This window comes from Lissotriton helveticus, chromosome 7, assembly GCF_964261635.1.
Source record: "Lissotriton helveticus chromosome 7, aLisHel1.1, whole genome shotgun sequence".
NCBI classification, from domain to species: domain Eukaryota; kingdom Metazoa; phylum Chordata; class Amphibia; order Caudata; family Salamandridae; genus Lissotriton; species Lissotriton helveticus.
The window spans coordinates 511,210,051-511,237,516 of NC_136068.1; the positions used below are offsets into that span (position 1 = coordinate 511,210,051).

Consider the following 27,466-nt stretch of genomic DNA (forward strand, 5'->3'; position numbering starts at 1 on the left):
AGGGGCAGGTTACCTGCTCCAGACTGGGTCCCACCTTGGAAGGGTCCACTGACATCAGGGGCTCTGTCAGGCTAGGCCTGACTACCTCTGGGGCAGTTTCTTCACAAGGGGTAAGATCAGTTCCCTGAGGAGGCTGATCCTTTCCTAATGTCTGGTGGGAGGGAGATTCCTCTTCCTCCTCAATGCTCTCTGTTTGTGTGGAGTGATCCATAGTTTCAGGCTTCACAACACAGGAATCAGTTTGAGTTTGGGCTGTGGCCATCACAGCCCCACCAACCTTTGCAGGAAGGGACTCAGTTTTGGTATGGGCTGTTACCATCACAGCCCTGCTAACCTTTTCAGGGAAGGAATCTGTTTGAGATTGGGCTGAGCCTGGCACAGCCCTCCTAAACTGTTCAGGAAGATTTACCATTTAGAATGGGTTTCTTGCTCTACCTCAGCCCAGGCTGAGATCTCTAAATCATTCCCCAGTAGGCAATCTACAGGCAAGTTTGATGACACTGCCACTCTCTTGGGGCCAGTGACACCTCCCCAGCTGAGATTTACCACTGCCATGGGATGATTTTTCAGCACCCCATCAATGTTTGTCACCTGGTATGTGGCACCAGGTATAAGTTGCCTTGAGGGGACTAGATTCTCAGTCACCATGGTGATGCTAGCCCCTGTGTCTCTATAGGCCTCAACTTTCAGACCATTGATGAGGGGCTCCTGTCTGTATTTGTCCAAAGTATTGGGACAATCAGTGAAGTTGGCAAATCCCATGCCATTTTCACAGACAAGAGTATCTGAGTTAGGGTACCTGGTTAGGCCAGAGTCCCCAGGAACTCCAAACGTAAAACCACCCAAATTCTTGGGGGCACTCACACCACCTGGGGGATTACTACTAGTAGTAACAGGAGGCATGGGAGTGTTAATTGGGGGTATGTTCTCCTTATTGTGGTTCTTTGGGCAACTGCTGTCAGTTTTCCAATGACCTACCTGTTTGCAGGCATGGCAATAAGGTTTCTTCTGGGTAGAGGAAGTGTCTTGGGACCCACCCCCATTCTTGGAGTTTTGGGGCCCTAGGGAAGTCTTCTCTGTAGATTTATCCCCACCTTTCTCTTGAGGCTTGGTAGTCTCTTTCTTTTGGTCACCACCCTGATTCTTAGGCATAATCCTGGTTCTGACCCATTTGTCTGCCCTCTTACCCAATTCTCGTGGAGAGGTCAGATCAGAGTCCACCAGGTGCTGGTGCAAAAGCTGGTTTTGACAGTTATTTAAGATTTGCTCTCTCATTATGAGATTGTACAATCCTGTGTAATCAGTAACTTTACTTCCTAATAACCAGCCCTCCAGAGCCTTAGTAGCACAATCTACAAAATCAGTCCAATCCTGAGCCTGAGTTTTCTGGGTGTCTCTGAACATTAACCTGTACTGTTCAGTGGTTAAGCCAAACCCATCAATCAGTGCAGTTTTCAGGACTTGGTAATCATTAGCATCCTCATCTCTAACAGTGAGGAGCTTATCTCTACCTTTGCCTTCAAAGGAGAGCCACAATATAGCTGCCCACTGACTCTGGGGTACCTGCTGTACTTTGCAGGCCCTCTCCACAGCAGTTATCCACTTGTGGATATCATCTCCTGTCTTATAAGAGGGCACTATCTTACTCAGGTTTCTATTATCAAAACCCCTTTCTTTATCCCTAGGGATATTGCTGCCACCAGTGGGGACTACCCCACTCAACTGTTGCTCTCTGGCAAAGGCAAGTTTCTCTTTGGCAAGGGCAAGTTCTTCCCTTTCAATCCTCAGATTCACTTCCCTCATCTTTGCTTCATGCTCTCTTCTTTGAGGGGATGTCATCCCTCTCTGAGAAGATGCCTGAGAGACATGGGTGTGAATAGATCTGTTAGAGCCTCTGGAGTGAGTTCTAACTCGTCTATTCCCAAGGTTAGGCCTGCTTGAGGATGGTTTTGGGGCTCCCCCAGTACCACCTTCCTGTAGGCTTAAGTTGGCCCTGGTGAGTCTGCTGACTACTACTGGACCTTTGTCTGCCTCATCCCCAGAGGACTCTTCCTCTTCCTCCTCAGCTACATTCTCTGTTTCAGGGAGGTTAGAGTCTGGATCACCAGGTGTACCTTCTAATGGGGGCATGCTCCCATCTGGATTAGAGGGGCCTGTGTTAGAAGCCCTTCTAGCATCATATGTCTCTAAGAGACCTAACAGAAAAGGAGTGGTAGGGTTAGAACCCTGTTTCAATTTCCTGGAGGTACACAATTATCTCATCTCCTGGAAACTGAGAGCTGCATATCTGGAAAGGACCTGTGGAGGGTCACTAGCCACTAGGGGAGTCTCTGAAGTCTCTCCATGGGTAGACATGCTTTCTAGTGAGGTGTAAGTGATGCACCTACCTACACTATGGGTTTTCCTACTGATCCCTTGCTAAGAGTTGTAGTCAGGGTGTGCTAGGCCCTTTCTACTACAACAGCTGGTTCAGTAGAACTCAGAGTATTTCTAAGCTTGTTATATGTACCTATGGTACCTTATGTGATCTTTCAAATGGTATTTCAAGATTATATTTGGTAAAGACAACAGCAAGCTCACATCCCAATCGCTGCACACCAATGTGAGAAGTTGGCCTGATATATGATGCTCACTAGTTCTAGTGATCACCTTGTATCAGTCCAAACAACCCTTATGGTGATTGGTTGTAAGTCAACCTTATAGACCAGCTATCCTAATGGTAGCATGGACAAAGCAGTCTTAGGCTAAACTCTTTTGGCATGTGAACCCAGCTGTTTTACCACAATATAACCCCCTTGAATACCAGATGAAAGGACACCACACAGGTTGTTATGAAAATAAACAGTATATTTATTCAGTCATAAGCTTTTATTCGATATGCAAGATATCTTATAAGCGCATATACAATACAAACATTAACATTATACAATAGATACATCACTTTAAGAAGTCAGTATAAAACTCGTTTTTTAAAAGGAATAAAAGGACAAAAAATGCCCATAATAATTTATCTAAAAAGAATTAAACCGCTACTGACAATGTCTTGCAACGAATAAGCCAAAACTGTTTTAAAAATTTAGCTATTCCACACACAACTGGGGGGGATGTGTCCGTCATTAGGATGCGTAAAGCTACTAAGTAGCTGCGTGTGCCCATGTTTCGGCAAAGGGGTTTTAACCAAAAGCTCCTGGGCTTTGCATAGTCCGGACATTCAAACAAAACATGCGAGATGGACTCTATCCTACTCGGGCAACATGCACAGTTAGGGGACAAATGAGCCGTTGATTTCCAGTTTGATACTACGGCTCCAAGCGGTAGTGAGCCAACCCCGAATTTAAAATATAAAGCTCGGTCAAAAGGCAGGGTAATAAGGTCCAAGTAAGGCTCGAATACCACAATGTCTTTGACTAGTAGAAAGGCGGCGGTCGACTTACAATGTTTCGAGTTTGTAATTAAGTGGTCCGCCGTCCATTTCCAAAAAAGGCTCTTGACAACCTCCTTCGGAGGAGCTGAGCGCGATGACCAGCAATCCCCCAGACCGATTTTCTCCAATAGTTTTCTAGTGTCTCTCAGCCATCTTATTTTTGCCCAGCCACCCAAGCTCATTATTTCCTCCAGACCATCCGCGTAGGATTTTAGCTCATCACCTCTCCAAATTCGCGTCCATAAGAGGAGGGGGCGAAGTTGGGCTTGCTCTACGATGCTTTTGCAGCCAGTGTCCAGCAACACTGGTGTAGTCGGTGTGCTCAGGGGAATAGCGATGATGGATTTTAAAAGCTTGCTCTCAGCTGTTGCCAGGGTGTCCATACGACAATGTCCCCACAATTCTGCCCCATACAAGGCTGATGTAACTACCGTGGCTTTGTAAATATTGATTACTGGGGTAAGCGATCTCCTGGCTGAAGCCCGAAACTCCCTCAAAAGAGCTCCTCCTACTCTCTTATGGTTAAGGACCATCTTGTCGATATGTGGTGCCCACGACATTTTGTCCGTTATCCGAATTCCGAGGTAGTCGAATTCGGATACTTTCTCTAGGGCAACAGAGTTAAGCATAGGTGGGCGGCCCAATTTCTTTGGGGGGTTTAGAACCAAATATTTTGTTTTGTCCACATTAATTACTAAACCCTTTGCGGCACAAAATTCCTGGAAGCGGGTTAGCAATTTCTGGAGGCCTTGTGGGGTCTTCGAGATCAAGAGCGTGTCGTCCGCAAAGAGCAGGGTGGGGATCCGCACTCCTCCAAGACAGGGGGTATCGGCTGGTTCTAATTGGAGATATTCTACCACCCCATTCACATATAGTGAGAATAGGGTGGGCGCCAAGACGCAGCCCTGTCTTACACCCCTGGACACCGGTATTTTTTCAGTGAGCTCTCCGTTTTTTCCCCAGCGGACCTGTGCAAAGGTATGGGCATGGAGGTTAATAAGAAGGGACAGGATGTAAGGGGGTAAACCCAGCTCGTAAAGTACCCTCCATAGTTCTTCCCGGGGGACTAGGTCAAAGGCAGTCTTCAGGTCTATAAAGGCCAAATAAAGACTGCCCTTGCCCAGTTCCACCACCTTCCACCCCAAAAGAGCCAACCTAAACACCTGCTCTATTGTCCCCATTCCTGCCCGGAAACCTGCCTGAAAGTCCGATAGTATTTTATTCTCCTCCACCCAATGGAGAATCCTCCCAAGTATAGCTTTACCTGCTATCTTTTGGGTGGAGTCTATCAGGCTTATTGGGCGGTAGTTCCCCGGGGATTCTCTACACCCTTTTTTGTAAATCGGGACCACCACCGCCCCTTTCCAGGATTCGGGTACTGGCCCTCCCATCATGATGTCATTGAGGAGGGCAGCGATAACCCTTCCCCACTCCACTGGGTAAGCCCTCATTAGGTCCCCCGGAAGGCCATCTGGGCCCGCTGCCTTACGTGGGGCTACCCACCCAATTACTTTTTCAATTTCTAAGGGGGTAAAGAGGTCATAGATGTGGGGTTCAGTTACTAGTGGGGAGATCGTCCTAGCATTCAATTCCCCTTCTGCTGGAAGGTATAAAGCCCCAAAGTGTTTTACCCAACTTTGAGGCGCGATGTTACAAGGTCTAATGGCTCCCTCGGGCCTATTCCGTTTGGCTATAGCATCCCAAAAAGCCCTTGGGTCCCTACTTTTACTAGCTTGGAGCAGGTCTTCCCAGTATTTGTCTTCCCACTCTTTCCTAGCCGTTTTAAGGGATCGATTGTAAGCCTTCCTTGCTTCCTGTATGTCACTATGGGATTTATGTTTTACTGCCTCTACTAACTTTGCTTTTTTCAACCTACATACTTGGGTATACCATCCGTCCTCTAGGTTTTTGGATTTCTTGTTACCCGATTTGCTAGAGCGAGTGGTAAACACATTAGTCAAGGCCTCCACTAAGGAAACAAAAAGTCTACTCACTCCACCCACCCCTTCAAGGGGAGACCCCAGGGTTAAGATCACATTATTTAGGATGGATAAAATTTCCCCAACCCTTGCCTCAGAGAGGACCAATTTGGCCCATTTTAAACGTCTACCACAGGGCGAAACTTCAGACTCATCGGGGGGTAGAGCCACCAAGTTTTTTTCACCCTTTCTTACTGGTCCCCACCAATGGTCCAAGGGTAATGAAAGTGAGTTGTGGTCACTTTCAGTCGTGGCGACCACCAGCATATCCCTCACGTGTTTCCATAGATATACATCTATTAACAGGTAATCTATCCTGGAGGTGTGTCCTGGTCTATTGTAAGTATGGGCCCCTCCCCTGTCCGAGATTGTCCTCCCATTTACTGCCCTTAGATTAAATTCAAGGGTCAGGGAGTATAGCTGAAGCGCCACTTCTGACCACCTCCTGACGGGTGGAATGTCCAGTACAGGGACCCCCCACCTGGTATCCTCCTCATCTTGGTCAATGGCAATGTCCGAGCCCAAAGGTTCGAACGTGCAATTCATATCACCCGCTACCAGTATACACATCTTGTGTGGGGTTTTGTTTAGGAGGTTTTCAAGGAGGGATATTATAGTTGACTTTCTCCCACCCTTGGTCCCACGGGCATAAACGTTATAAACATTTAAAATCAGTCTTCCCCTTTGGTCAGTTAGGGTGATGTTTTGGATGTCCGGGCAGCCTGTGTAAAGCTCCTCTACACTGCAGTCAAGAGAGGCTGCAACCCAAATAAGTAGGCCGCCCGACGGTCGCCCTCTCCCTGATTCCGAGGCTCGCGCAGGGACAGAATGGGAAGAGAAACCCACCCTGTGTACCGGCACCAAGCTCCACGTCTCTTGGAAGATGCACAAGGAGTGCTCATCCACCCAGGCGTTAAAATCTGGTAGAGCCAACTTTCTTGCAATCCCTGCAACATTCCAGCTGAAAACCTTAAAAGTTAGGTCAGTCACAGCTGAAAAGTTGCTGGACGCAAGAGAATCCCTGTCTATGGCCCTCGCCAAGGGTGCCCGAAGTGGGCAAGAATCTTGGAGGATATCTTTAAAGGTTGTCAACTCACTGTAGTCTTCGATTGGGAGAGAGACCGTTTGGGGAGGTGGTATTTCTATTGGATCTACTCTACTCGCAGATTCTTTATTCCTACGTAGCCAGGGGTCGTCCTCCTCCAGTCAATGGCACCCAGGTGCCCACAGGGGATTCGGCTCTGGATCCCCAGCAGCCCCTACCCAACATATCTCCCTATTTTGATCTAAACTGGGGGGGCGCAAACTGTCTCCCATTGGACTAACAATTTGTCTAGGGTAAAAGTAGGATAAATCTACTACTTTAACCCCCGGAGCCCCCATATTTCCAATTGGAGTGCAGATGGAAGGCACTACTCTAGGGTCCTGAAAATTTATTATTATACAATCCCCCTCCTGAGTTTTTTTGCCCTGCCCTACCCACTCGACCCTACGAACACTTAGGATGACCCCATCCACACCCAAAGGGATTGGCTTGTTTAACTTGAGCCAATGGATGCACTTGTTTTTAAGGGACTGGTGGTTTTCCATTTGGCCTTCTTTGAGAGGGGGTACATTTACCAGAACAGCAACAAAAGGTTGGCAGTCTGGCGGGAGGTTTACTGGGGGGATCTGACGTACTGGATTTCTATTGGCCGATGGGGTAGTAGTTGGAGCTGTAGGTTGGGGGACAGGTTTAGTAACTTTCCCTGGTGCTAGTTTTTGGGCTTTATCACGTGTGCCCGATGTTTGAAAGCCTATCACTTTACCACTAGCTGTCTGATGTTGTTTTTGTGGAAGTGACTTAGACTTATTTGTAACAGTCTCTACATGTACTGGAGGTCCCTTAGGTTTTGGCCCTACTAGGGGAGGGGAAGAAATTTTGGGTTTGAGTGTGTACTCTACTACTTTCAGCCTTGTTTAAGCATTTTGTGGGTTTAGGGTCTATCTGTGGAGGTAGTTCCTTCCCCTTTACACCCATATCTAAGTTTCCACTTGCTCTGGCTAGTTGTTTGAATGTAGTTTTCAGTGAATGGAACCCGTCAAGGGTTGATTGTTCAAGTTTATCTATCCTCGCCCCCAATTCCTTAACCTGTATTAGTAGGGGCATCAAGAGACTATTTACGTTCTCCAGGATATTTTCGATAGTTACCGGTTTAGTGGGCTTGGAAGCATTGGAAAGATTAGCGGAGTTATCATTTATGAGTGGCCCCTCAGGAGAGACCACAACATCCCCCTCTGTATCAGCTTTATTCTCTATTGACAGGCCCCTTGGGTTTTTCACACCAGGTCCAGATGTTTTTTTTGCTCTTTGGTAAAGAGCAGCCTGTCTCACCAACCTACCCTTTTTATGTTTTCCTACCTTTTTGTTTACAAAACTTTTAACCAGCCTAGTTTCGGGAGTTTAAATACTAGAGGACACCCCTTCTGTCACCTCATCTGATATTTCTATGATTGGGGTGGACAATATTGGTGATAGAGGCTGGCTGTTGGTTACGTTTAAGGGTTTAGGTGATGCTGGTGACAATGCTTTACTAAGACCATCCTCTTCCTCAGTGCCACTGGGGAGAAGCGTGGCCAGTAGTTCCAGCCTATCTGTATTTTGCCCTATTTCGAGCAACTGGGGGGGGGTCTATAGAATCTCCAGCAACGCCAGGGGAAGAAACAGAGTAAACCCGCTCACTGGCCGGTGTGAACGCCTGAGCAGCAGCCCCTAGGGAAGAACGTCTTGCAGGGAGGTAAACCTCTGATAGGCGCCGCTCAGATATGGCGATTTCCTTTTCAATTACAGCCGCCACCCTGGTAATAAAACGGTCCATGGTTCCAATAACGGGGCTCCCGGCAATAGCTCCTCTCTCACCTTCACTCCGGAGAGGTTTTCCAGAGCGGGTGGGCATGTTTGTAGAGAACACCACGGGGCCTCACACACACCGTCAAAGCACTGATGTTGGAGTGGAAAAGGACGTGGCCCAGCCCAGCCTCTGCCTGCCCCTGACTGCCACAGACTGCCCGCCCTTTGCTCGGGCTTCGCTCGGCATCCCGCTCGCGTCCCGCTGAGCGCCTAGCAGGGTATTACATTAGCACGTTGCAGGCGGGGGGCGTGTCAGGTGGTGGGCGCATCCGCTATCGCACCTGGGAGAGCAGGGACTCCTGGACCTCCGAGTCCCTGCTAGAGCGCCAACGCGATGTTTTCCCCAAGCGCCTCCAAGAGCCCAGCGCTTAGGGGACAGCTTCCTACTTCCTGAAGCCGCGAAGCGGCGCCCGCGGAGCGGGTGCGGCGAGGGGCAGCGGCAGCAACACAGGAGTCAGTCCCAGGATCAACAGGATGCTCGCAACCTCCACAACACCACTGCAACTCACAGGTGGGTCCCAGGAACAGGAGGAGACACGCGCCTTTTCTCACTGGCCAGGCGGGGGGCGTGTCAGGTGGTGGGCGCGTCCGCTATCGCACCTGGGAGAGCAGGGACTCCTGGACCTCCGAGTCCCTGCTAGAGCGCCAACGCGATGTTTTCCCCAAGCGCCTCCAAGAGCCCAGCGCTTAGGGGACAGCTTCCCACTTCCTGAAGCCGCGAAGCGGCGCCCGCGGAGCGGGTGCGGCGAGGGGCAGCGGCAGCAACACAGGAGTCAGTCCCAGGATCAACAGGACGCTCGCAACCTCCACAACACCACTGCAACTCACAGGTGGGTCCCAGGAACAGGAGGAGACACGCGCCTTTTCTCACTGGCCAGGCCGGGGGCGTGTCAGGTGGTGGGCGCGTCCGCTATCGCACCTGGGAGAGCAGGGACTCCTGGACCTCCGAGTCCCTGCTAGAGCGCCAACGCGATGTTTTCCCCAAGCGCCTCCAAGAGCCCAGCGCTTAGGGGACAGCTTCCCACTTCCTGAAGCCGCGAAGCGGCGCCCGCGGAGCGGGTGCGGCGAGGGGCAGCGGCAGCAACACAGGAGTCAGTCCCAGGATCAACAGGACGCTCGCAACCTCCACAACACCACTGCAACTCACAGGTGGGTCTATTTATTAATAACAAACACCTCTGAACTCTTTATGTAATAGGCGGCCCACGGAACGCGTGTGCAGAGTGTGAACTCACACGCGAGATGCGTAACAATGTCTTTGGACAGTACAGTTCAAGAAAAAGGTGAGTACGGACAATCCTGACTAGTTAGGACTAAAACGACTGTGAATCTAGACACTAGGGGAGTCAAGCTACCCTTGAGCACCAAAATGCTCTTGTTACCTCACCCACGAGCTGCGGGTGCATAGGTGCGAAGTCGTTCGGGTTTCTGCGTTGAAGTCTATGGAGCCTGAAAGAAAAGATGCTGCAGGCTACCAGGAAGTAGATGTCCGGTGTGATCCAAGGGTGGATCAGAGATGCTGAAGACCTGAAAGCAGAGGGGACAATGTTCACAGTCACTAGCCAGTGACTGGAGTGGAACCAGGAAGGAACCAGATGTCGTTGTCGCGATCAGGTGAAGAATGGACGCTTGTCTCTGCAGCCACGTGGACCAGGAGGTGTCTTTGATGACCAGAATGGAGGCACGAGCTGTCCCACGCAGGCTCTCACTGTCGGCGGTGTCGGGTCTGGATTTGGAGTCAACAAGCCTTGGCAAAGGCAACCCACGCGGTATGGGGAAACGGCGTCTGGAGTGGACCAGGAGGGTCCAGGGTGCTCCTCTTTTGGAAGGGAGCAAGGGCCAGTCTGGAGCAACCAGACCAGCAGTGTAGTTTTCAAAGTTCGTCGTCTAGAAGGTCACTAGCCAGCCGGCAAGTGACCAGACAACGCATCGAGCAGCAAACAAGCAGAAGGGCCCCATGCAGATCTCGTGGAGGCTGGAGGGCTGATCTTCGGTGCAGGAGCTGCTCGGGGCTGGGGCTTCACAATCCCCAAAGCACTTGGTCGAGTTTACCTCAGAAGTCGTGCTGGAAGCGAAGTGCAGTTACTCCAAGATGGCCGGTCCCACGTGTCTCGTTGCACCCACGGATCTCAGCTGTGCTGCAGATGTGAGTTGAGGTCGGAGAGGTCTGGGAATCCGGGTCTCGCCGGGCTCTGAAGTCTGGATCCTCGAGGGAAGATGACAAAGTGAAGCCGCTGGACGCTTGATGGTGCCTGCAGTTGCAGGGTGGACACTCCTTGCCCACAAGGGATATTTCTTCAGTCTTCTGTTGTAGAAAGTCGAAGTCCAGAGTTTCTTCTTGTAGAATTTCAGTTCAGGATTAATCTAATTTGGAATGGGACCAGCTCCTACCTTTATCCTGCTAAAGAGGGCTGTACTACAACTAGGTCCCTCCTATGGGTGGGACCAGGAAGGGGGGTGGTTACACCCCCTATCTTTTGTCCAGTTTCGTGCCAGAGCTGGGGCAGGGATGCCCCAGCAACTGGTTTGAACATGTGTATGCACAGGACACCTTGTGTGCCCCAGGCATGTCTCATTCCTTTCAGGCCTGTCCTACCCAATACACAAAATCCTGTCTGGGGTGGTGCTAGTACCTCCCAAGGCAGGAAACCCTTTGTCCAAGCCTCTCTCGCTGGAAGGACTCCCAGCAGCAGGAGGTCAGACTTGTGTCTGTGGTGACAGCATCCATTTTGTGATGCCAAGGCTCGAGTTAACTTTAACCGGGGTTCACAGTTACATACATGTCGTGTCCCTCTAGAAGGGTGGAAGGCTACCCCCGTCGACAGAATTGGAGAGGGGGTAGTATTCCAATTCGTATGACACCTTACTCGACATGTTTTGATAATGCTATACCAAAGTTAGCATTCAACCGCGAGGATTATCATGAACTTAAGAGTATATGGTATAGCGTTATCATGGAACAGCTATTAGGACTTGGTTCCGCAAGCTGCAGACGGGCTCAGCTCATGCCAGAGCACCATCTCACATAATTCCAAGCACTTTGCCTTCAGGATTGATAAGGCCTGCCATAGGAGTGACTGATAGGAATATATGTGTCCATTTTGGGGTTAGATATAGGTATACTATATCTATAGCAAAGGGTGATTACACCACCTTGCCCCAGCTGTCTTAGCAGCCAGTTGTGTCAGTTTGGATGGCCAGCCAGGGGTGGCATAACACATGCTGCAGCCCCTGGTAGGCCCTGGGTACACCTATGCCCTGGGTACCTAAGGTACACTGTACAGGGACTGATAAGGTGACTCAGTATCCAATTAGATATGTATCTAGGGTACATGGAGTCCATTTTAACAGAGAGAGCAGGAAGCCTGGGGTCCTGAATAGCAGGATCCCAGGCCAACTAAGTCAAAAAACCAGCAAAAAACTAGGCAAAAAGTAGGGGGTAACCATAGTCAGATATCCACCTTCCTACAAGGGGTTTCAGTCTTCCCCTACCTTGACGATTGGTTGTCAAAGGCAGGCTCGCTTCAGACAGTCATCTTCCACCTCCAGACTACGGCCGACCTCCTGCACTCGCTGAGGTTCTCCATCAACGTGCCGAAGTCACACCTGTGCCCCTCTCAGAAGCTCCTATTCATCGGAGCGGGTCTAGACTCAGCGCATATTTGGCTTTATCCCCCCGTACAGCTGGTTTGGGATATTCAGGCTCTGATTCCGATCTTTCAGCCTTCATCCCGAGTCTCGGTCAGGTTGACGCTGCGGCTCCTGGGGCTGATGGCCTCCTGTATCCTTCTGGTGCATCACGCCAGGTGGTGGATGCGGGCTCTGCAGTGGGACCTGAAGTTTCAGTGGGCACAGCTTCAGGGCAAACTGTCCAACCATGTCCTGATCGCGGAGGGCACTGCGAGCCAGTTGCAGTGGTGGCTCACGAACCGTGATTGGGTCAGCGGCTGATCTCTCTCCCTTTCCCAACCGGAGCACGTAGTGGTGACAGATGCATCCCTCCTGGGTTGGGGGGCCACATGGGAGAGAGGGAGATCAGAGGACTCTGGTCTCCTCCGGTGGAGTCCCGGCTCCATATCAACCTTCTGGAGCTGCGAGCGATCTGACTTGCACGTAAGGCATTCCTTCCCTCTGTCCAGGGAAGTGTAGTGCAGGTGTTCACAGACAACACCACCACAATGTGGTACTGCAACAAACAGGGCAGGATGGGGTCGTGGACCCTCTGTCAGGAGGCTCTGCGCCTCTGGACATGGCTGGAACACCAGGGCATTACCCTGGTGGTTCAACACCTGGCAGGTTCCCTGATCGCCAGGGCGGACGAACTCAGCCACCTGTGCTTGATGGATCACGAATGGCGTCTGAACTCGGACGTGGCTCAAGGTCTCTTTTGGCAGTGGGGATGAGCCATGGTTAGATCTATTCGCCACCGAAGAGAACGCTCAATGTCATCAGTTCTGCACGTTGGAATTTCGAAGGCAGCACTTGCTCGGCGACGCCTTTCATCGAGAGTGGAGTTGCAGTCTGTTGTACGCCTTCCCGCCTATACTACTTCTGCCCAGAGTGCTGAAGAAGATCAGGCGAGACCGGGCCCAAGTCATCCTTGTGACTCCGGACTGGGCACGAAGATACTGGTATCCGGAGCTACTCAGCATGTCAATCGATCCTCCGATTAGTCTGCTTCTTCAGGAGGACCTTCTGTCGCAGCAGCAGGGAACGGTCCTCCACCCGAACCTGTCCAGTCTCCACCTACATGCGTGGAGATTGAGCGGCGGCAGTTGAGCCCATTTGACTTGCCTCCTAAAGTTTGTGATGTGATTCTGCCAGCCAGGCGTCTCTCCACAAAAACGTTATACGACTGCAGGTGGAATACATTTGTGGCATGGTGCACAGCAAAGGCTGTGGATCCACTCTCTGCTCCTCTTTCAGAGCTTCTCCTCTTCCTTCTTTCTCTTGCCCAGCAGGGCTCTGCTCTGGGCACTCTCAAGGGCTACCTCTCGGCCATTTCAGCCTTCTTAAGGCTTCCTGATCAGCCTTCTCTTTTCAAGTCCCCTGTTGTAAATATATTCTTGAAAGGCATCATGCATATGTTCCCTCCTGTTCCCTTCGTGATGCCTCAGTGGGACTTGAATCTTGTTCTAACGTATCTGATGTGCGCTCCCTTTGAGCCACTTCATAAGTGTCTTCTTCGTCTTCTGACTCTTAAGACTGCATTTCTGGTTGCCAGGAGAGTGAGTGAGCTCCAGGCTCTATCTTCTAAACCTCCTTTCCTCGCTGTCCATCCGGACAATGTTTTTCTAAGGAATCCTCCTTCTTTCCTGCCCAAGGTGTTCACAGCCTTTCATATCGGGCAGTCCATCACCTTACATATCTTCGGTCTGCCTCTGCATCCCTCGAAAGAGGAAGAAAGGCTCCAACGTCTGGACCCAAAACGTGCAATCTCATTCTATCTGGACCGCACACGCCAGTTCCGGGTAGACGATCAGCTCTTTGTGGGTTACGTGGACGCAAAGAAGGGATGGGCGGTGCACAAGAGGACCATCTCTCGGTGGGTCGTCTTGAGTGTCAAGGTTTGTTACTCCTTGGCAAAAAAAGGAGCCTCTTGTTGGGCTGCGCACCCATTCCACTCGGGCCACGGCGGTTACTACTGCCCTGGGTCGGGGAGTTCCCTTGCAGGACATCTGTCAGGCAGCTACGTGGGGCTCGCTGCACACGTTTGCTAGACACTACTGCCTGGACAGTCAAGTCCGGAGAGATGGCTTTTTCGGCCGTTCCGTTCTCCAGGACTTTCTGGTGTGATCTTGGTTCGCAGACCCACCACCAGGGTTGGTATTGCTGGGTTATCTATTCTAAGGTAAGGAATCTAACACTAACCTGTTTCTTTCAGATGCACAAGTTACTTACCTTCGGTAAAGATATATCTGTAAGAAACAGTAGTTAGTGTTAGATACCTTACCGTCCCACCCATCCTCCCCGCTCTGCGAACCGATATCTAGGATTAAGGACATCCCTTTCAGGGCCCTATTTTCATGGTACCAGTGTCGGTTTCTATCATGGTTCTGCATTCCTGGCACGGAAAGCTATGTATAGAACTGACGTCAGCGCGCAAGGGCGGTGTCTAATAACTCCGACGACGTCATCCCGGCGATCACGATGCCGACGACAGACGCGGAGCCGCAGACGACGCCTAGCGACGCTCAGGGGTACTGCTGATGAAACCTTTCCGGATCCAGTCTGTCGCCTGGGGATATTCTAAGGTAAGGAATCTAACACTAACTACTGTTTCTTACAGAAATATTGTTACCGAAGGTAAGTAACTTGTGCAATGTCAGGGCGCATTGGTGACGCCTAAGTAGTCTCCGTGATGTCATCTCGGCGCTCACGACACCAGTGATGGACACGGGCCGCACGACTCCACTTTCCGACGCGCAGGGGTACTGCTAAGCAAAACTTTCCGGATCCAGTCTGATGCCTGGTCACCTTCTAAGGTAAGGAATCTATCACGAACTAATGTCTCTTACAGATATATTGTTACACAAGTAGTAACGTGTGCTTCAGATGAACAAGTTACTTACCTTTGGTAACAATATATCTGTAAGAGACACACATTACATATAGATCCCTGACCGCCCCACCCATCCTCCTTGTTCTGACAACTGACTTCTAGGGTAAGGGACTCCCTTTCAGGGCCATAACTTTGTGCACCAGTTGTCAGTGTCTTGCATGGCTCTGGCTTCTGGCGTGGAATGTCGTGTAAAGAACTGACGTCATTCTGGCAATCACGACACCAACAACAAACACAGAGTCGACTGAAGCCACCCTGCCGACACGCAGGAGTACTACTGAAGAAAAATTCCAAGGTTAGGAATCTATAACTATTACTGAAATAATTCTTCAGATCAGGTCTGGCTCTTATGGGTATTCTAAAGGTGAGGATTTTGTGGTTAGAAAGATTATCATCCAGAAACAGCGTTACCAAAGGTAAGTAAATTGTTCTGTAGTGCATTGCTGTGTCCGCCATTGAATAACAGCCTTCTGTTTCCTAAGTTGTTCATTTAATAATTTGTCTCTTCTGCTTGCTTGTAGAATTCGTCCTAACTTAGTATTATTCATTTTATCCTCAGGTTTACAGGGATTCAGACTATCCACTTCTCTTTCTGGTAAGAAAGGCTCCTCTTTCCTATAACACATTTGAAATACTCTAAGAAGGTTTACGCACCCTGAGTAGAGAAGTCAACACATTTTTTGCAGTTTTGTTTTTTTACATTTGAATTAAAGTGTGTGCTCTGTGTTGATTCACACACCCAGGATAGGCAGGTACAGAACGTTGTTAGAATTTCTGATGCAAAAAAGACACTTCTTATTCCAATGCTTCACGTGAATCAGCATTCTTAAGTGTATCTTGCTTGATTTTTATATCATAGTATTCATATTTTCATAGGGGTACTTTAGCAAATGAAGGGAAATTATTGAAATGGTATGAGAAAAGTAAAATTGTAGCAGAAAATTGCAGTAGGCTTCATAGATTCCAGCATCTGAAAGAAACAATTAGTTAGAGATACCGTACCTTAGAATTACCCCCAGGCATCAGACTGGATCTGGAAAAAATTTCGGCAGCAGTACCCCTGCACGTCGAAAGGTGCCGTCGGTTGGCTCCGCATTCGTCTTTGGTGTCGTGGTTGCCGGGATGACGTTGCGGTAGCTACAATGATGCCACCCTCGCATGCGGATGTCAGTTCTTTCTTTTTCCTCGCCAGCCAGCGCAGATCCGGAGAGAGCGGTATCTCCAGTCACTTTTTGACTGACTTTTTGTAGACTTTTGTCAACACTGTTTTTGAGTCTTCTACTCCTGGTGCACGTCAGAGGTGCCCCGTTTCAAGGCTTGCGGTTCCCGTAGCCGGCTGATGTCGGTGACGGATCCACACAGCATGTGCCTGTTTGCCTGGAGCGCGACCATGACCCCAAGTCGTGCTTCGACTGCCAGACCATGAATATGAAGTCTTTGCGGGAGCGGTTCCGAAAGTTTCTCGAGGTCTGGCAGTCAGCTCCGCACCGTTCGAGGTCCTGGTCGCGTTGGAGGTCGGGGGACCAGTCGCTGTGTCATCATCAATACTCTTCTTCCAAAACTGTGCACTCGGGGTCAGGTGAGTCAAAGCACAAGAAGAAGTCAAAGAAGCATTGTCGCTCTTCGACTTCTTCCCATCCGTCGGCCGACACGACGAGGGATGCGGGTGGCGCCCTTCCTGCGGTTCCACGTGCAGAGCCCGAAGGACTGACTCTGGGGTTCCCTCCCTTCCCGGGACCTGGAGCGACCCCTGCCCAGCTTCGTCAATTTTATGAAGCGATGCATGCCATCTTTGAGCAGCCCGCTCCCGTGCCTTTGGGCCCATTGACTCGGCTGGGGGCCCAGGGCCTTCAATGCCCATGGCCTGGCACCGCAGGGTCCCCTTGGATCCAGGCCTGGATCCGCATCAGTGCTGGTAACCTCATTAATCCTTCCCCAGCACCGATTCCACCGGCACAACATCTGCAGCCGATGCCGGTTGTGTTCCCAGCTGGCGTCAACCCCAGCCTCCATCCCGATGTAGACACTGAGCCAGACCGGCGTCGACCGTCACCGGGTCCGGGATCCATGGGTACTTTTGTGCCCTTGTTCTACCTTGGCTCTTTTAGACCAGATTGGCAGCCAGAGGAGTGTGAGGAGGACTGTGAGGGGTCTGGAGACCCTTTAACTGACCAGTTAGGCTATGAACCCAACTGGAGAGAGGAACTGGAGTAAGCCAGTGGTCTGGATACTCCATCAGACCTTGGAATGTTGTCTCCACCTACCGTAGCTACGGAATAGGGAAAATCTTACGCAGTGGTTTTGTGTAGTGGGGCCGAGGCTCTCAGCCTCGAGCTACCTACGGTGGCAGTCAGGACTAACCTCCTGAAAAAGGTGCTTCAGTCGGCAGCGAGCTCTTCGGAGCCCTTGCTCACATTTAATGAAACCCTGACAGACATCCTTTTGGGCACCTGGTCCAGGCCCAACACAGGGGTTCCTGTGGATAGGTTGGTTGCCCGACACTGCCGTCCGGCCTTGGGTGACCCCACTTTCCTCTCCCAACACCCCACCCCAAAGAGCTTGGTGGTCCAAGCCTCCACCTCCAAGGGTGCATTCCCTACGGTAGGAAATCCAAAAAGCTGGACCATCTTGGGAAGAAGATGTTTTTTACCAGCTTGGGACTGCGGTCGATAAACACTCCATGTCTATTGGGCCATTACACCCACTCCGTGTGGGATACGGTAGTGCAAGTGCTGACCCAGTACCTGGAGGGGGCTCGGGACGTACTCTCCCGTGCAGTCGACGAAGGGAGAGACGCAGCAAAATTTAGCATACTATGTAGGCTCGATACCGCCGACTTACTAGGTAGGACAATTTCCACGTCTGTAGCCTTTCGACACTTTGTCTGGTTGAGGTCAAATGGTTTTTCAGGGGATGTCCAGCCACTCTTATGGACATGCCCTTTGATGGCCGTCGCCTATTTGGTGACAAGGCAGACAACGTGCTGGAGCGCTTTAAAGACTCACCGGCTATGGCCAGTTCCTTGTGCCTCTCCACCACCTGCCCTGCGCAGTCGGCTTTTCGCCCCTTTCGTGGCTACGGAGGGGGTGCCCCGCCATGTTCCGCCCAGAGCCACAGGCTGGTGCAAGTTATGCATCTCCAGCGTGGCCGGGTACCACCGCCGTGATTCTAGGGCCCAGCGTACGGGCCTGTCCACCACATCCCCCTCTGCAGCAGACTCCAAACCTTCCTAGTCTTGCCTTTCTGATAGATACTTCTGCCTTGTGGATTCCTCACCTTGTGAATATCCCCCTTGCGTCAGCAACGTTCGGAAAATTCTTTGTAGCGCGCCGGCGTGGATGACGTCATAGGAGCACGGCATCGCGCGCGACTCCGTCTGACGTCACCGACTCCTTATTAGACCCACATCGGCGTGATGACGTCAGTTCCCTTTTTTCTGCATCGTCGACGCTAACGGTTTCTGGAATCTTCTGTGATTCAGATAGTAACTTGTTGCTATTTTGTGTTACTATTTCTCTGTCGAGTGTCTCTTCTTCGTCGAGGATGTCGTCGAGGAAGAAGGGGTTCAAGCAGTGCGGATCGTGTGCCCATATGATGTCTATTACCGATCCGCATGGCGATTGTTTGTGGTGTCTTGGGTCGGAGCATGATGTTAAAAACTGTCGATCCTGCTTCAAGGCTTTACGAGAGCGGGAGGCTAAGCTTCTGCTTGCGAAGGTGAAAGGAAGAGAGGCTGGAAGGTCTTCGAGGTCGACGTCTAGACGTTCGAGGTCGAGGCAGAAGTCGCGATCGAAGTCGAGGTCGAGATCGGCTTCGAGGTCGAGATCCAGAGTGAGGTCGAGGTCCAGAGAGAGGTCGAGGTCTGGATCGAAGTCGGCTTCGGGTTATGCTTCGGGCTCCTCGAAGAAGAAGCACAAGAGGAGGAAGCATAGCTCAAGACATCACTCTGGTAAAGAGTCTTCGGGTTCGAAGAGGAAGTCTCGAAAACATCACAAAGACTTTGTGTCTCCTTCTCCTATGCAATCTCTTGGAGGTTCCCCGGTTCCGGAGCAAGAACCGGATCCGGAGTCGCGCCATTCTTCGGAGCATGAAGGAGATGGGGAGATTCCTCGGGCTCCGACTCTGGTGGAAGACCCTGAGAATCAAGAGGGCCAAGATGAACCGATGCCGGAGCAGCCTCCTTCGGAGCAGCCGATGGGTTCGTACCCTCCCTTTCCTGGTCCTGGTCAGGACCCCTCGCATTTCCTTAATGCTATGTTTGGCATTTATGCGAGGCCAATGTACCCCACTGGTGTACCGGCTGGTCCCATGGGTCCATTGTCTTATAACTTGGGCATCCCTCAAGCTTACATTCTGGCACCTTTTATGCCGTTTATGCCGATGCCTTTTACACCTTGGCTCGGTACGGCGCCTCCGAGGTCGTCGACTCCACACACGGCTTCGCCGGCTCCGGAACGACCTCGTGATTTGGATCGAGGTGCCACGCCCGTTCGAGAATCTCGTCCTCCAGCTGTGCCGGCTTCTCGTTCAACGCCGGTTCCGGCTCCGTCGGAGTCTTTACCGGATCCGTCGACTTCGGTTCGATTGGAGTGGTCGAGGCACAGAGCTCAGCGCCTCTTGGAGGAAAAAGAGTATGAAGATCCTGAAGTAGAGGAAGGAGAACTTCTGGATCAAGGGGACTGTTTTGAGGACCTGCATAGTGCTGGTGGCCTGGAACTCTCTCCTGAGTGGGGTTTGCCATCAGTTTCTGATGCACCACCTAAGGACGTGGCACCCTACCATGTTGTAATTAGGAAGGCTGCGGATCTGCTCAATCTGACTTTACCTACTGTTGAGTACAAGCCTAACATCCTCACGGAAGTTTTGCATTTGCCTTCTTCTGTAATAGAGCCTACACTCCCATTCACTGAGGCTTTGACTGAGCCAATAATGGAGGTCTGGAAGAGACCTTTGACTGCTCCTGCGGTTTCCAGGTTGGTGGCAAGGCGTTATAGGGTGGCACCTGGTGACCCTGAGTTTCTCTCTTCACATCCTTCTCCGGAAAGTCTGGTTGTGCATGCCACTTGTTCCAATAGGTTTGCAGGTTCTTTTCCTCAGGTGCCAGCAGATAAAGACTCTAAACAATTGGACCAGTCTGCAAAAAAGATTTTCTCCTCAGGTAGCATGGCTCTAAAATCTACCAATGCTACTTGCCTGCTAGGGAGATATGTTGATGCATTGATGGACTCTGTGAAACAGTTGTCAACTAAGCTTCCAGAGGAGGATAGAAAGAACTTCAATGAGGTAGTCTCTGATACTCAAGCTGCAGCCCGCTTAGTAATTCAGAGTGGCATGGACACGGCGGACTCTGTGGCCAGGATAATGGGCTCTACTTTTGCCACGAGAAGGGCCGCATGGCTGAAATCTTCTGAATTTTCAGCGGACGTGCAATCTACTTTATTGGACTTGCCATTTGACGGAACAGGCCTCTTTGGGAAGAAAGCAGATGTAGCCTTGGAGAGGTTCAAAGATAGCCCGGCTACGGCAAGGTCTTTGGGCCTGCAGGCTAGAGGTTCTGCCACTCTGAAGTTTAGGAGATTTGGTAGATCCACTTTTCGTTCCTATAAACAAGGCCAGCTGCTGCAGCAGCAGCAGCAGAACCCTTTGCATAGATCATACAAGGGTAAACAAAGGGGTCGTGCTCAAGGACGCCAAGCCTCCTAATCCTCTACTTCCTCCTCTAACAATCAACCCCCACCGCAGCAGCAAAGCAACCCTAGATCCCCCATTCCGGATCATGTGGGTCCGGTAGGGGGTCGGCTTACTCATTTTCTACGGGATTGGGAATCGGTTACATCAGATCTTTGGGTTCTCAATCTCGTAGAAAATGGGTATGCACTTCCTTTTCAGGAGTTCCCTCCCAATTACCCTCCTTGCCAAGGTTATTGTTCGGAGGACCACCTGCTTCTCTTGCAGGAAGAAGTCCTGGCACTGTTCTGAAAAGGTACAATAGAGGTGGTTCCAGAGCAGGAAAGGAGTCAGGGGTGCTACTCCCGGTATTTCCTGATCCCAAGAAAGATGGCAGGCTTCGGCCAATCCTGGACCTCAGGATTTTGAAACTCTATCTCAAGCAGGAGAAGTTCAAAATGCTCGCACTTGCACAGGTTCTTCAGGCGCTGATGGAAGAGGACTGGATGGTGTCGAACGACTTGCAGGATGCGTATTTTCACATCCCCATTCTGAAGTCGCACAGAAAGTATCTCCGTTTTATGTTGGGATCGCAGCACTACCAGTTTGCGGTCCTTCCGTTTGGACTTACTACTGCGCCTCGAGTTTTCACCAAGGTGATGGCAGTGGTGGCTGCGCTTCTCAGAAGATCGGGGATTCCTGTGTTCCCCTATCTAGACGATTGGCTGATCAAAGCGGAGTCGCCGGAGAATGTGCTTCATCATCTGCACAAGACAACTCAGTTGTTTCACAGGTTGGGTTTTTCGATAAATGTACCCAAATCTCACCTGGTGCCCTCCCTGCGCAACCTGTTCATAGGTGCGGTACTGGACACTACTGTATGTCGTGCATTCCCTCCACCTCAAAGGATTCGCGACATACAGGAAATGATTCCTTTATTTTACAATGGAGCGGTCGTTCCAGTCCTGAAGGTTCTTCTCCTGCTCGGTCTGATGGCTTCTTGTATTCTGTTGGTCAACCATGCACGCTGGCACATGAGGGCACTCCAGTGGTGCCTCCGCAGGCAGTGGTATCAGCACAACGGAGATCTCAGGTAGTCAGTGAGGATCTCCAGAGAAGCTGCAGCGGATCTGTCTTGGTGGAACGTGGAAGGCAATCTGTTGCAAGAAAAGCCTTTTCAACTTCCTCCTTTGGTGGCCACGGTAATAACGGATGCATCCACTCTCGGGTGGGGTGCTCATCTGGGGGACCTGGAGGTCAAGGGTCTTTGGTCTCCAGAGGAAAGGTTGCTTCACATCAATCTTTTGGAATTGCGGGCGATACGTCTGGCACTCAAGGCCTTCCTCCCTTCCCTTCGCGGTTAGTCGGTTCAGGTCCTGACGGACAACACGACCGCGATGTGGTACATCAACAAGCAGGGAGGAGTAGGTTCGCAGTGTCTCTGCAGAGAGGCTCTGCGTCTCTGGTCCTGGGTTCAGGATCATCAGATTTGTCTGATGGCAAATCATCTGGCCGGAGTTCTGAACGTTCGTGCAGACAGTCTCAGTCGGCAGTTCTCTGCCGACCACGAGTGGAGGCTTCACCCGAAGGTGGTTCGCGACATCTTTCAGATGTGGGGGACTCCTCAGGTGGACCTGTTTGCCACTCACGAGAATGCTCACTGCCTGTCATTCTGCAGTCTCCAGTATCCGATGCAAGGAGCCTTGGGGGACGCGTTTCAGTTGAGTTGGGACACGCAACTCCTTTACGCGTTTCCTCCCATACCCTTGATTCCTTGGGTTCTGAGGAAGATTCTCCAGGACCGGGCCCAAGTCATATTGATCGCCCCGGATTGGCCAAGAAGGGTGTGGTACACAGACCTTCTCCACCTCTCCTCTCACGAGCTTCAGGCTCTTAGTTCCAAGCTCCCATTCTTGACCATTCATGCTGAAAGAATGGTTCTCAGGACCAGGGCTGCTTTTCTGCCTAAGGTGGTAACTCCCTTCCATCTAGGACAATCCATTACCCTTCCTACTTTTTATCCTCCCCCTCACGCTTCCAAGGAGGAGGAGAGGCTTCATCGCTTGGACCCTAAGAGAGCAGTTAGTTTCTATCTTGATAGGACTAAAGACTATCGTATTGATGATCAGCTCTTCGTGGGTTTTGCTGGCTGCAAGAAGGGCAGAGTGGTACACAAGCGCACACTTTCCAGATGGATAATCCTGTGCATCAAGATTTGCTACTCCCTGGCGGGTAAGGACCCTCCTGAGGGTATTAGAGCACATTCAACTAGAGCAAAGTCTGCAACATCTGTTTTGTCTAGAGGTGTTTCTGTTGAGGACATTTGCAGAGCCGCGACTTGGGCCTCCCTCCACACTTTTGCAAAGCATTACTGCTTGGATACCGAGGTGAGGAGGGACGGCCACTTTGCGTGCTCTGTCCTCCAAGATTTCCTGGTATAACAGAGTGGACACCCTCCTCCGGGAGTGAGGACTGCTGTGGGACTCTATTCACAAGGTGAGGAATCCACACGGCAGATGTATCTATCAGAAGATCAAGTTACTTACCTTCGGTAACGCTTTTTCTGGTAGATACAGTATCTGCCTGTGCATTCCTCACATGCCCACCCGCCTCCCCGTTGTCCACTCTGCTATACCTGGTTTTATGTATTTATATATTCTGTTTTTTTATTCCTTTGCTATGCATTTTGTGTGTAGTTTTGATTTGTATGTACTGTGTACACTGTATATATGTATATTTACTGTCGTTGGTCCGTCCGGGTGCCTCGAAGGCACGGAAAAAAGGGCGGAACTGACGTCATCACGCCGACGTGGGTCTAATAAGGAGTCGGTGACGTCAGACGGAGTCGCGCGCGATGTTGTGCTCCTATGACGTCGTCCACGCCGGCGTGCTACGAAGAAAAATTCCGAACGTTGCTGATGCAAGGGGGATATTCACAAGGTGAGGAATCCACAGGCAGATACTGTATCTACCAGAAAAAGCGTTACCGAGGGTAAGTAACTTGTTCTTTACTATCATTCATTTTTAATGTGTAAGAGTCTATTACAGATATTTTGCAGACAAAATGTGTTTGTGTCATGCAGCATCCATTAAAAAAGTTTATTTTAGCTCAATACAGGACCTCACAAATGAGAAATGGGAGGGTGTGACAGAGATTGTTTGCAGTAATATTAGTGACCTGCTGTTGTGTTACATACTGAAAACACACATCACTATCCCTGAATATTAGATGTACACACATTTAGTATTTGACCAAAGAAGACATGAAAGAGCTGAGACTGGATCATAAAATCAAAGCTGGTCCGAACAGGGGCCCCCAAAATACATTTGCCCAGAGCCCCCAAAATCCCTAAAATGTCCCTGAAAGTTTATTTTAAAATTAAACTGGCAGGTGCGCAAAATGCCAGCCAACCATGTGTTGTTTAAACAGCTTGCAAATTGCTAAATATGGCTATAATTAAGAAGTATGTATTCATTTTTAATGTTATTTTTCTGTCTTTATTCCCTTTTATTATCAGTCATGGATCATTCAGGCAGCTCTAGAAAACAATTAAAAGTTCTTTCTATTTATATTTGGTGTTCAAAGTATGCTGAGACAAGTGCTGAAAATACAACTTTAGGTGACTGCTTATTTTTATACCATCTGTGACATCAAAATAATGAGTTGGCAACCCTAATCATAAGACTGGAAGTTTGTTGAGGGATCAGCACATTATTTATTTCCTCCACCCTGATCCCTGGTTACGGCCATAATAGCAATAGTTTAAAACATTATAAACCCTTCGCTTCCATCAATAACATGCTGAGTTACTTCAAGTGTCTGGTAATGCACCCTGCATTCATTACCCTCCACTCACAGTGATCAATCTGCACTCACAGCGATCACAATGCGCTCACACTGATCACCCTGCACTCACACCATTCCCCCACTTACCCTCCACTCACAGTGATCAATCTGCACTCACAGCGATCACAATGCGCTCACACTGATCACCCTCCACTCACACCATTCACCCACTTACCCTCCACTCACAGCGATCACTCTGCACTCACAGCGATCACTCCACTCACAGCGATCACAAGGCACTCACACCATTCACCCACTTACCCTCCACTCACAGTGATCACTCTGCACTCACAATGCACTAGCGCTGTTCACTCTGTACCTCACCGCGCAGTCACACGAGCCCACTACTCAACCTCCAGTCATGACAATTTACTCACCTGTCCTCCTCACTGCTCAATCTGCAATCTCACTCCAATAAGCCCACCACTAACCATACATTCATTCATCCCACTCTGCATTAACATGCGCACCCAAATTCATATGGTCGCCTCACTCACCCCTGTACACAAGTATGGGCATGTCGTGTCCCATTAAGGTTTTCGTCCTAAGTTACAAAAGGAAACATCTAAATGCACTGCAATCCAGCCTTCCAGGGGCTCCTTGATAGAGACAGTTCTGTTTTTGCACTGATGGACTGGAATAATTCCTAAACAGATTCTTACAAATACAGTTTTGTTTAATTTCTTTTTAATGTAATTGATGTGAGGGAGTCTATTACTATTTGCAGAGAAATGTGTTTGTTTCATGCAACAACCATAAAAAAGTTAACCATAAAAAAGTTACATCCAAGCGGATCGTCACATATGAGTAATTGGAGGATATCACAGATATTATTCACTGTAAAATTAGTGGGCTGCTGCTTTGTTACAACAGTGAAAACACATCACTATCTCTGAATATTAGATGTAAAAGCTTTTAGAATTTTGACTACAGTGCCTGTGCACCGTTAGTAGCCTGGCTAAATAGGCTATGGCAGAGCTGAAAGTAAATCATTAAACTCAAAGCTGTACTAAACAGGGTCCCCCAAAATAGTTTTGGCCCAGGGCACCCAAAATCCCTAACATGTCCCTGCCATCACAAAGTCTGTCAGACAACATTACTCTGTAGTAAACTAGACACCATCATTTATTTATTATTAGTGCTATTTTTTTTAAACATAAGCCTGACGTGTCCCAAACCCCCACTGCTTCAGGCAAGCAACTTATCGTACCATTAAGAATTCTCAATTAGGTGTTTGTTCAACGCCTTCTCTGTGGGCTTTCAACTATCTTCGGATACATAACTGGTTGGTGGGCAATTACCCCATTATAATGCTGCCTAAAACGTTTGTTAATGATTTCTAGAGAAGATTTGTTTCTCGTGTACCAGCTCTGAGCTAGGGAGTGCTCGAAACATCTGACAACACTGTCTCCCTTACAGTCCCTGTCTTGACTGAAAATGTCTACAGAATATTCAGCTTTGGGAGAAACTGCTTTCAAAACTCTCTTGCCTTTCAGCTCGTCCTATTTATGTGAGATTGGGTTCTCAGCACTTGCGGTATTAATGACGAAGTACCGTTCAAGACTGGATGTGGAGCACAACCTGAGGATGGCAGTAGCAAAAATTCCATCCACAGATTGATTGTCTCTGAAAAACAGGCACACCTGTCACATTTATGTTGGTGGTGTTATTATCAATCCCTGTCATGTGTAAAACAAAGCATCTTAGTAAAAACAATTTGTGAACATTTTATCTTGGAAAGTGGTGTTTTAGGCTGTGTAATAAGCCTCTGTCATTTCACCACACTCACTCACAAACCTGCAGTTTACTAAACACTCTTATTGTATTGAACATTATTTGCTGGATATGCCCGGAATGTGAGCATGGCGGTCGATTCCAGAAATTTCTGTCAGGTAGTGGGGGGGCCCAACATCTAAAAAAAATCAGCTGGGGGGCTCAACCTACAAAAGTTTGAAGACCTCTGCTCTAGGCAATGTTTTTCATTGCGAGGGAGATGCGATCTTCTATACGCCTTTTGCCTATAACACTTCTGCCCAGAGTGCTGAAGAAGATCAAGCACAACCGGGCCCAAGTCATTCTTGTGGCTCCGGATTGGGCACGAAGATTTTGGCATCTCGAGCTATTGCACATGGCCATCGATCCTATGATTCAACTGCCTCTTCCGGAGGATCTTCTGTCGCAGTAGCAGTGGACGGTCCTCCACCCGAACCTTTCCAGACTCCACCTCCTTGCATCGAGATTGAGCGCCAACAGTTGACAGATTTTGACCTTCCTCCCGAAGTCTGTGATGTTATCTTGGCAGCCAGGCATCCCTCCCCTAAGACGGTATACGCCTGCAGATGGAACACATTTGTGGCAAGGTGCACAGCAAAGGATGTGGATCCCCGTTCTTCTCCTCTTTCTGAGGTTCACTTATTTCTTCTTTCTTTGGCCCAGCAGGGCTCTGCTCTGGGCCTTATTAAGGGCTATCTCTCTGCCATTTCAGTCTTTCTTAGGCTTCCTGATTAGCCTTTACTTTTCAAGACCTCTGTTGTAAATCGCTTCCTTAAGGGCATTGCTCATTTTTTTCCTCCTAGTCCCTTCGTAATGCTCTAGTGGGATTTGAACTTGGTTCTTACATATCTTATGTGTTCTCCCTTTGAGCCACTACATAACTGTCCTCTTAGGCTTCTGATTTAGAAAACGGATTTTCTTGTGGCCATCACCTCGGCGTGCAGGGTGAGTGAGCCCCAAGCTCTTTCTTCCAAGCCTCCTTTTCTGGCTGTTCATCCGGACAAGGTCTGTCCTCAGAACTAGACCTTCCTTCCAGGTGGTTACTTCTTTCCACATTGGTCAACGCATCACTTAACCCACCTTCTTTCTGCCTCCACAGCCTTCAAAAGAGGAAGAGAGGTTCCACAGTCTGGATCCCAAACATGTGCTTTCATTCTATTTGGATCGCACCAAACAATGATCAGCTCTTTGTTGGCTACGTGGGTGCCAAGAAAGGTTGGGCCGTGCGCAAGCGGACCTTCTCCAGGTGGATGGTTTTGTGCATCAAAGCTTGATATTCTTTGGCAAAGAAGGAGCCTCCAGTAGAACTGCAAGCCCATTCCAC

The 27,466-nt window shown here is 49.7% G+C and overlaps 1 protein-coding gene across 1 annotated transcript in view; it reads left to right on the plus strand.

Moving 5' to 3' along the window:
• The window catches only part of LOC144768685 (uncharacterized), a 9,047,330-nt gene that overhangs the window by 7,975,046 nt on the left and 1,044,818 nt on the right, over positions 1–27,466 (plus strand). The window contains exon 62 of the mRNA XM_078652515.1: positions 15,415–15,450. Within this exon, the coding sequence (XP_078508641.1) occupies positions 15,415–15,450 (36 nt within the window). The remainder of the gene's footprint in view (positions 1–15,414; positions 15,451–27,466) is intronic.